The sequence below is a fragment of the Toxorhynchites rutilus genome, chromosome 3, assembly GCF_029784135.1.
Source record: "Toxorhynchites rutilus septentrionalis strain SRP chromosome 3, ASM2978413v1, whole genome shotgun sequence".
Classification (NCBI taxonomy): Eukaryota; Metazoa; Arthropoda; class Insecta; order Diptera; family Culicidae; genus Toxorhynchites; species Toxorhynchites rutilus.
Genome location: NC_073746.1, coordinates 81202516 through 81213794, shown reverse-complemented (window position 1 = coordinate 81213794; position 11279 = coordinate 81202516). Strand labels below are relative to the sequence as shown.

The following is an 11279-nucleotide window of genomic DNA, read 5'->3' as shown; positions in this document are numbered from 1 at the left end:
AACTGTTCCTTATTCCGTAAATCATGCCAGTACCCGTTGAAACCATCAGAACCATACAAATTAAACCTTTTTGTTGTCAGTGAAGATAATCTATACATTAAAGAAGTTTTCGTTATGGTATATAGCAAAATATATTATTTTGCAAACATTCTTTTTCACAACATACCATGTCCCACTGTCGGTTCATGTGAGCTTTGACAAAACTCAGACGTCTTCCGATGTGAGATGGTGTAAGATGAGGAGCTTTAACCTTTCAAGCCCTCTTTATGTGAGGATTTTTTACCAAAAATTGACGAATTGTCATCCGAGTAACATTTGAATTGAAAAATTGCTTTATTTGCATAAGCGATTTTGAAGTATTCGAAGCTGTTATAGCTATTTTCCGCTTATCCCAGTCAGAGTGCTTCGATTTACGTGGAGTTCTCTCTTTCTTACCGTATCCTTGATGATTCGCCAAATAATTAGGCAATACTTGATGGAATCGTCCAATTAAACGAGCAATTTCAAGGACACCAACATTATCTTGGTGAACTGCATCGATTTGTCTTTCTTCTCCCTCCGTGAGCACATTTCCCTTCGGCATTTTCCAGTTGTATTGATCAAAACAACTAAAACAACGGAAAATGTAACTGGTCTTATAGAAACTTGACGCTTGAAAAATACAAAAACATTCGTTTACGCTCAGCGATTGCACGCACACATATTAAAATCATGCAGTGTATGGTAGTCACCAAACCTACACACTAGAATATAAATTGAAGCATTGTTTGTTCACAATCACACAAAGCAGCAAGATCATCACCTGGTCTTATAGAAGTTGGACAGAGTGTATTAAAGAGTTTTCAGTTTTTATGACGGGAGCCACATGAGGCCGAGCGAGATCATCACCTGGTCTTATAGAAGTTGGACAGAGTGTATTAAAGAGTTTTCAGTTTTTATGACGGGAGCCACATGAGGCCGAGCGTTGTCGTGCAGTCCAAATACCTTATCGTGTCTTTACTCATATTGTGGCCATTTTTCCTTCAATGTTTGTCTCAAACGCATAAGTTGTGTTTGCTCATGTGATGTTTTCACATGGTTCAACGCAGAGTTGGTTCCACCCTCGAATCATGGATGTTTGGCTTAGCAGTCGATGTTGGTTCATAACCGTGGTAACTCCATGATCTTTTCGCTACGGATTGTCATAATGGATTAACTTTGCGTCCTCAGCTTTTCGCACAAAATACAGCAGAAACCGACAGAAGGACACTGGTGAATTGTTCACAAAAACCTAACCTCGCATAGTGACGGTGTTTTCGTGGCGACCTTTTCGACAAAAAGTTATTACTGGCACAAACTAATGAAAAACGTAAGGTCTCTATTTGTTTACCTGATATATTCACTAGATTTTTTTTCAGAAGTACCTAAACGATTTACAATGTTGCAGCTGATGACTGTTGGAAAAAAACTTTCACCAAGATTGTTCGATTCGTGTCGAACAGATCGGCACCAGTTTGCCAACACTGGAAGCCCTCCCACTGGGGTTCATTGCAAACCCGGGGAATGCACTGGTGTAAATTAGGAATGCACATGCCCTTTCCGGGGGCGATGGTTGGAAATTATTACTGGTAAAAATTAAATATTGAAAGCACTTTTATTTGGCATTGATTAATTGGGTTTTGATGCTAATGGCAGAGCGCGACTTCTTGGTGGCTTGGTTCACCTCCACTAGCAACATCTCCCACGGTTGCCACACACAAAACACTCGCGCACTTCCTTGCCCTGATGTGGATTTTTAATTAATAATCACCAATTTCGGAGGTTTCGGCGTTTCGCGAGTATCGACGTTGCAGGCCTCGCGTCTTTACCGCGCGGCCACCACCACGCGGACGGAGGCTTTTAAGAGTTGAATTATGATTTTCAGATAGGATCCACTCCACCAACGCGGAACACGCCATTGCCACCGCCGCCGCCGGTGATTGCCACAGGGCGAATAAAAGATCATTTTTGCCCCGGCAAAATATTACGACCATAAATTGTGATCACGAAAGACGCCAGCCGATAAAAACAAGTCTGCAAACAAAACTGCAAAAAAAAAGAAAACAACATATTTACAACTAAATTAATGCTGGGAAAGTGGAACAGGTGGGGTTGCGGTGATCGTCGTACCTCCTGCTGCTGCCATCGATTGAAGACAGAAATGCATATAAATGATATTAATGATTTGATTACACTGCCGGGGCTATTATCACGCGATATTAGGCTCGTTCGGCGTAAAGACATTGTAGAGCCTCAGCTGGGGTGGACGTTCTTTCAACGAGTAAATCATGAACACGTATTTATCATAAGCTGTGCTTCTACCACACTTAACAATAAATAATATTGCAAACGTCTCCTTCTATTAGTATTTATACCTATCTTGCATCTTTCCTAATTAGTACAAATTGTTTAAAGCTCGTTAAAAGATCTGGTGAGTTACATTGTCATAACATAACAATTTCTATAAGTTCGATTCGGGTCCAAAATACGCGTAATGAAACTTTCACACTTTCGGTACAGCCACAAATTTCGATAATCTTTTTATTTCCCTTACTATTGTCACTTTGCTCAGTCTTGCCGAATTCATTTGAAGAGTTGGTTGGATCTACACATGTATAATCAGAGCTCGAGTTCCTATTACGATAAAAAGCAATGTCAAAGGTCACAATTATCTAGTTAACCTAATACCTAAATCACTGATATAGCACAAAAATTCAACTGAACTCCGTTGTTATTTACAGCTGTACACCTCTTTCACGTCGATACAGGTGCTGCAAGTCACCTCGCAGCACCACTTGAAGCTACACTTACAGTTCCTCTTGACCTCGACGTGCTTCCTAATCTGTCCCCGCTCACAGCACATCAGATTACAGCCATCAATCCCGTTCGAGGTAATGTTACACTCCCGACCGTGGGTTCCCAGCGAACCGGTCTTCGGGTTTGCTTCGCAAAAATCATCCGAATCTTCGGTGTAAACCAGATCCCGCTTCGTTGGCAGCTTGATGGACGGATCATCCGGCATGAAGCTGTGCCCATCGTTCTTCGCTATCACCTTGGTAGCTCCATCGAAGTGTTCCTTCAGCCGAGCGCCCACCTCCGCAAATGCGGGCATCTTCATCCAGCAGGTACGCATGGTGCACGATCCGGACAACCCATGGCACTTGCACTCCATCCTCATGAACTGCTTGACGGCCTGATCGAGGTAAAATATGGGGAATTATCGATATTTTGTTTCCAGAACTTTATGGGGGATGCACAATGGTACCGACGGACAATTTGGGCGGACATGAGCTTTGCGACCCGTTTTTCTGGTTTTAGAGATATACTTCCTTCGGAAAAGTTGCTCATTATAGTTATACCTTCATTTTTCGTCAATGTAAATTAGGTCAAAAATCAAAAATAGAAAAAACAACTTTTTATCACTCATCATTTCTTATCATTATCATATTTTTTTCGGAGTTAGCGGTATAAGGTCTTCGACAAAGTTGTAAATTAAGTAATTTTGAAAATAAAAAAAGTATAAAAAAACATTTTATGTTAAACGGTTTCATTGTCACAAAACATAATAATAATACAGATAATGTACTAAAAGCTAAACAATAATTAGGCGAGTAGCAGTTAGTAGCTATCACACCCCTTCCTTTAATCTAGGGCATTGATTAGACTAAAATAAAATCGTGGGGCATATAATGAAACAATTAACTTTGGATGACGGAAATCCAACGTACCCCACGATTTTATTTTAGTCTCTAAATTATAGTATTATAGCAGAGATAAAGGTGGGTTCCAAATTTCAGACCAATTAGTCATAATTTGCATTCCTCATGAATAACTGTGTTCTACTAAAGGGTGTGTCACATCAAATTGGATCACGGAAAAAACGCTGTAGAAATTTAATTTTTAGGAATTATATCTTCAGCTTTCGCTTATAATCAGATAAGAGTGTATAGATCACGTTGGCCATGCTTCACTGTCAATTTTTCGTAAATTTGGAAAAATGTCGTCGAACGAAAAAGAGCGTCGTGAATTAATCCTGTGCACTCATTTCGAGAATCCGAAGTTGTCACATCGGGACATCGGTAAGATGCTGGGAATCGTCCAATCCACGGTCAGCAGAGTACTAAAACGATACTTCGAGAACCTAACCATCGACCGGAAGGTGAAGAACGATAAAAATGGATGCTCCGTCAGTGAAAAAGATCACAAGCGCGTAGTTAAGCAGTTTAGACGTGATCCGAGAAGTTCGGTCCGGGATGTCGCCAATAAGCTGAATTTGTCAAGTTCATTCGTCCAGCGGACCAAGCAGCGGGAGGGCCTGCGTACATACAAGGTTCAGAAGGCTCCTAACCGCGACGAAAGGCAAAACATGGTGGGGAAGACGCGAGCCCGGAAGCTGTACACCGAAATGCTGACGAAGCCGCATTGCCTGGTAATGGACGACGAAACCTACGTCAAAGCGGACTTTCGTCAGCTGCCGGGCCTGTTGTTCTTCTCCGCAGAGGATAAATTCAGCGTTCCGGAGGAGATTCGCAAGCAGAAACTATCCAAGTTTGCCAAAAAGTACGAGGGCCCGACCATGTGTGGCAAGCGATCTGCTCTTGCGGAAAGCGGAGCGCCCCCTTCGTGATGACCGGCACGGTAAACGGGCAGGTTTACCTTGAGGAGTGCCTACAGAAGCGCTTACTACCACTATTGAAGCAGCACGAGGGCTCGACCATCTTCTGGCCGGATCTCGCTTCGTGCCACTATTCAAAGGACGTGTTGGAGTGGTACGAAGCCAACGGAGTCACCTTCGTGCCAAAGGAAATGAACCCGCCCAACGCGCCGGAGCTTCGCCCAATAGAGAAATATTGGGCGAATATGAAGCAGGCCCTCCGGAAGAACCCAAAAGTTGTCAAATCGGAGGCGGACTTCAAGAGAAAATGAATTTCTGTTCAAAAAAAACTACAACCTGACGTTGTACAGAACCTTATGGACGGGGTAAAGAGGAAGGTGCGAGCATACGGGCTTAGGCTCGAAGTATGAATAAAAAGAAAATGCCAAAAGTTGTTGAATAGTTTTTATTTTACTGTCTAAAATTTTCAAAAGGATCGGTCTACTGGGCGAATTTCTACAGCGTTTTTTCCGTGATGCAATTTGATGTGACACACCCTTTAATACTACGTTGAGAAGGTGAATGTGGGGAATGTCAATTCTATTGGAGAAGAAGGTTGAGAGCGTCGAATAAATGGTGCGTTGACGAAGAACTCCAGATTATTGTTTCCTATCGATTTGAAGAATTTAAATCATTCGTTGTGCCCATTCAATAAGACCAACTCACCGCCTGGTTTTAGACGAAGTGAGGTTATTTGCGCATAAGTGGATGAAAGTTTGATGAAACGGACATATTCTCATGCCTGACAATTTTTTGTGTATAATTTCATTAAAATCGGTCGTCCGTGACACGAGATTTTTATATACAGCCATTCCATGCCAAACCGATGTACTGGTTCTTAAATAATCGTGAAAAGTGGTAATTTTTGTTGTTTATCGCAAAACATTAGACCCATTATTTTTTATTTTTTCATTAGGATGACCATTTCCATTTTAGGGTGGTCCGAAAAATCAATTCATAACTTTTCAACTACTAGACCAATTTAAACGATTAATATATGAAATTGAATGCAATGAACCTGTCTACTAGGGGGTCTCCGTAGCCACATTGGTTGCGCGTTCGCTTAGTAAGCGATCGATCGTGAGTTTAAAACTCAGGGCCCTCATTGACCATCTTTGTGTTGTTACAGAATAGCTACGTCCACGCAACAATCATCAGCGATGGAGATCGATCCACGGTCGAAATAAGATCGATTCATCCATACAACTGCTCTGCTCTGCCAGACACACCGGGCTACTGTTCTATAAATAACTACGGGCTACTGTTAATAAATAACTACACATTTTAGGAAAATGAATTTCATTTTCGTAATCATTGATTGTATTTGTGTTTTTATAAGTGTTATTTATTGTTCTCGAGTCATAATTTTTCAAAATGGTCCGAAAAAGTCGGCCCAGCAGCTCGAATATTATTTTTTTTAAAAGTCATTTTTAGGAAAAAGGGAAAAATGATTTTTCGGAACGCTGGTTAATTTTGAAATATCATAAATCAAGAGCAAACAAATGACGCTTCTCTGAATTTTGGACACGTTATGTAAAAAAATCCTCAGCTTCCAAGAAAAAAATATAAAAAACTATACCGCCCTTGGTCCCGAGACCATGAAAACTATAAGAACAAATACACCAACAATTACGAATACAAAATCCAAATCTTCTGCAAATATAATATTTTTCAAAAAAGGATAGCTAATATGCTTTAATTTGATATGTCAATCATCTAAATCGGTCATTTTTGGATGAAATCTTTCAATTTTAGAACCACCCTAAAATGGAAATGGGCAATCGAATGAAAAAATTAAAGAAAACGGGTCCAATATATATTTTAAGTTCGCTACGTAGGAGGATCCTGTTGCTTCCATTTGGAAGAAGAGAAAATTCAGTACAGGATGTAGTTGTGAAACATCTAAATTAGTAGATCTAAATAAAATTTTGGACGTGGAAAACTAGGAAATTGTTTTTAAAGGGTGATTACTAATTTTAACCCAAGGATGTATAATAAACTCGACTGTTTCTATAAACCAAATTGAAGCTCTCTCCGACATCCAACTTCTATCATTCTCAATTTCGCTGCAATGTCATATCAAACAATTACTGGTGATCCACATCTTCAAAAATCACAGTTTTTACTTTATTGTACTTATAATAACCAATCAATTTTCACCTTGGATTTGAAATATTACATTGTTTCTTGAAGTAACCCATATTTCGAATATATTTTTTTTTTCAAACTGTTTATAATCGAGTCTAAAATTGTGTATAATAGAATCATTTATGATCGAGTCGGTATATAATCGAGTCATTATATGGAAATCACTGTATTCCTTCAGCTCATCATCGCTATCCTCGTCGAAAAATACCTGTTTGTATTTTTAATAATTGAATAAATAATTAAAATGCACTTTAACAAATTTGTATAGTTTTTATGTACCATACCTTGAATAGTTACTACTCCCTTTACAACCCTATTTTAAAATAACTAGAATCAAATCTTCCTGAAGAACATCTATGTCACGAAATTTCACCAGGCGTTGAACGATATGATTATTTAGTGATTGTAGCGATACTTCGGGGCATGATAGCTTTTCATGTGATATCTAATGTTGTTCAAAATTGTTATACAAAAAAATAAAAAAAGTATCTTGCTTAGTCAATAGAATCTTTTTATAGCTTGGATGTATATACATTCCTTTATCAAAGTTGGTCATTTGAATGTCGTGATAATGCCTCTAGGAAAATTGTTCCCGCATATGAACCCTAAGGCTTCCTCCGCTGATTATGCTTGTGACTGCTGTGATATGTCTTGGACAGGCTCTGGTGCTGCTCCAGGAAATCGTACAAGATTCTCGATGCGCTTTCCGACTGAACGTAAACCACTACGATTTACATTTAAAGCTAGTCTACAGAAAACAAACGCAGCGCTGCGCTTGAGTTTAATTTTAACCAGCGCGCGTTCAAAGAAAACTCGTATTCTCTCTTGGTGCGAAGAGCACTAAATTCATAAGCACGACAGCACAAAATGTAATGTAATGAAAAATATCTCAACAGAGAGAGATACAATACAGATTCAAGCGCGCAGTATAGAAATACGGCGCAAGCACGGCGCAAAATTCAGCGTAAAACTCAGCGCAAAACTGGGCGCAAGAACGGCGCTGACAACCAAACATTTCATCTGTGTTTCGGAGCGTGCTCATTCGCCAGAGCGCATGTGTGCACAAGGCGTGGGAGCTCAACTGGGTAGAAAAATCTTGTTGCGCATCAGCACCGAGTTGCATTCTGAAGACTGCTTAAAGCAGAAGCCATGCCCAGTTTTTCCGCCCCCATATAGCCCCCGAAGTGCTGGCGGCCAACTAAATTTAAATGTAGTTCTTCCACCGAATAGTTATCTTGCATGCGGCGCAGTTCACTTCTTCGGCATAATTCGGAAAAAGGTTTAACTTTCGTTTCTTCTCTGCAATGTTCTTGGCTTCGAGTACAATTTTCCCATTTAACCACACCGAATTCACGAATCGAGCCCTTGAGTGTTTGCTTTTCTTCCGCAACCTTCGAAATAGTGAAATGAAACTTTTCAGACGTTTAAATAAGGTTTACACTGGCTTGATTTGTTCTTCTTGTGTCAAACATAAACCATCAAAACCATAAACGAAGATTATACTCCAACGGTGAAAGATAGCGGCGATGATTCAGCGTGAAAATTTGTGTTTCCTAAAGTTCTGAAGGTCATCTGAAGACACCTGTGTTGAGAAATTTGAATCGAAAAAACTAGAGTGAAAAAACTGTTTTTTGGTGAAATTGTTCTAAGTCAGTCAATTTATGAGTTATAAAAAACCTTTTTTTAATTGCTTTCGATTACTTAATCTACAACTTTGTCCAATACCTCATACCGCTAACTCTGCAAATAAAATAGTTGGTTTTTCTACTTCTCTGTTTTTTGGGCTACTCTAATTTTCATTGACACTAAAATGAGGGTAATAATGAGCAACTTTCCCGGAAAAAAGAAATGGCTCTAAAGCCAGAAAAAATGGATCGAAAAGCTCATGTCCGCCCAAATTGTTCCTTGGTACCACTATGGAATGGGAACTTACCAATCGGCCAGCGTTGTTGTTGTGCAGCTTCACCAGCGTCCGAATGTCGCTCTTCTTCCGTAACCTCGCATCCAGGAAATCCTTCGACTTCCTGAATCCAAAGTTCACATTGTCATCACATCCGCCCCACTCCCAGCTGCCATCCTGGCCCTGCGGAAGATGTTTCTGGTTTGGTAGCGATTTAAGTACCTCTCTCTTGCTCACTGCCATACTGTTGTAATTGGAATTGGTATTGACACTGCGATAGGAAGCAATCGGTATCGCATTGTAGGCACCCGCTTTGTTGTTCTTAACCTTTCGATTACCCTTTCGGTTGCCCGACCCCGGGCCTGGACCATCGATTCCCCCCGCCAGGCTGTCCCCCGGGAGACCGAGGCTGGGTGCATTCTGGACGTTCTGCATAATCTTTTTGGCGTGACTCTGGCAGGAGCACTCCAGCAGATCACCCATGGTACAGGCCTTCGTAACAGCATACGTGATCCCAGCGGCCGTGATTGCGTGTACGAACGCTGTCTCGCGAGTATCTGCAAAAAAGGCGAACGAAAAAAAAACGATCCAAAGTTAAACATACATAGCGTGTGAATTGAGTTCGAAACCTCCGCAACGATAAGACCGAAAATTGAAAGTCAATATAAATTTCAGCTTGAAGGAAATTGATAAAATAAATATCGTTAAATTAAATTATGTGCTGCTACCACTTTCCAAGTGCTGTGTTCGGTCGGGAGATCTCTAAATTAACATAAATAAATACCACTGCGAAAGAGGTTTTTCTTGCCCGATTACCCGCGGGTGGCGCTAATTGATTTCAAAATACGCAACCGCTGGTCAGGATCATTTGCATTTGCTAAACGACATTGCCACTGCGAATGAGACGAATTTTCGGACTCCAACGCTAACCAACGCTCAATCTAAACAGTCAATATTTGCCAGCCAATCGTCGCGATCAAACTTTTCGGGGTGTTCTCTATCCGTGCGAAGCCCCCCCCCCTGGTCCCACTGCGAACCATCCAATACTCTCCACGAAACGAGCGTTGGAGGCCAGCGACAAAACTTTATTTGTTCGCAGCTAGCCAAACCCGGCGGAACCCATGATGAGTGATTGAGTCATTTCCAATGTTGTTTTCTTTTATTTGCGCTAATTCAGATTGTCGAGAAACGTTTGTGTACATATGGGGCGACGTGTGTATTTTGGAACGTGGGTGGAGGCGCCTACGGTGTTTCTCGAATTCTCCTGTGGGTGACTCTAGTCGGAAATATGAATTGCTTCGCTGGAAACAGCTACCTCACGCGCTCGCGGGGCGTCACCGATTGCTTCAACGCGCAGAATAGTTAGCGGTTTTTCAGCGCGAATTGATTTATGAATTAATAGAAAACAATCATGGTGGGAGGGATCGAAATTATTTCGATGAAAGGTTTGCGAAATGGGAATATTGATGCAAATTGCACTCGACTATGATGTCTTCTACCTTTGTTTTTCCAGAGAAAATGTAGTTTACTTAGCTAAATACAGTTAAACAATATTATATGAAGAAATAATTGAATTGTTTGTTTGAGGAACCCCATAAGTCCATTTGATGTTCTAAGTTCCCTTTGGGGTCAATTTCGGTTTCCAAACGAAAATTCATTTTGGGGGTCGACGAGGTCTAAAAATCGACACACACACGATTACACAAGTTCTTATTTGAAACTTTTATGATACTGTATAAGTTGTATTACGTGAAGCAACTTGTTTTAATGATGACTAATATTTTAGTAGAACGAATGAAGTCATGTTCAAATTCAAGTTCGAACAACTCATCGACTAATTTAATTCAAGAAATTACAACGTGATCACACAGTTATATTTGGGTACTTATTTGGGTACTTTTGGGTCCTTTGTACCCGCATGTATCTTTACCCTCGGGATATGTGCAGACTTCAAAAGCGGTATGAACACAATGCTTTGGCTCGGCTATTCGAAGATATCGTATGATGTCTTCTGCTCACTGAACTTCTACGTATATCGTTTGGCAAAATGTTGATAACAATTTGATGCAATAACGTCGATAACGTCGATTGAACAACATGCGTTCATCTTACATGTCGAAATTAAAACAGAGTGCGTGAAGCTCAATCAATCAAGCAAGTTTGCGGTTCGAGAGGTACGTACGTGGGAGATGCAATAAATTCTGAGAGAAATGTAAAATACATTGATCGTTTAGCCATTCTGGCGTTCACATATTTTGGAAGTCCACGAGAAATGAATGAAATGAACAAGGTATCATTCCATACGACTTGCAACGAAGAAAGTAATCTATCACAATGCATGAATTGACCTAAATTGGGATTTGTTAGCAAAAAATTCTAGAAAAAAGCTTATTTTATTGGACCATTTTTACCAGGTAAGAGATAAATTGCATAATATAACTAACAACTAACCATCCCACTGCTGGCAATCGGTAGGAGATGTCCAAATGTTTCATGTTAAATTACCGATGATAATTGACGGCCGGGTTGAGAACTGGAGCGAAACTGTTCCGATCCAAA

General features: G+C 40.4%; 1 protein-coding gene across 2 annotated transcripts in view; it reads right to left on the bottom strand.

The window, feature by feature from the left end:
- Window positions 1-2338: 2338 nt before the first annotated feature.
- The window catches only part of LOC129778125 (protein Wnt-6), a 193608-nt gene continuing 184667 nt past the window's right edge, over window positions 2339-11279 (bottom strand). For both annotated transcript variants that reach the window (XM_055784825.1, XM_055784824.1), the window contains exons 3-4: window positions 8754-9277; window positions 2339-3211 (exon numbers count right to left, since the gene is read on the bottom strand). In XM_055784825.1, coding sequence (XP_055640800.1) covers window positions 2750-3211; window positions 8754-9277 — 986 coding nt within the window. In that variant the 3' untranslated portion in view covers window positions 2339-2749. The remainder of the gene's footprint in view (window positions 3212-8753; window positions 9278-11279) is intronic.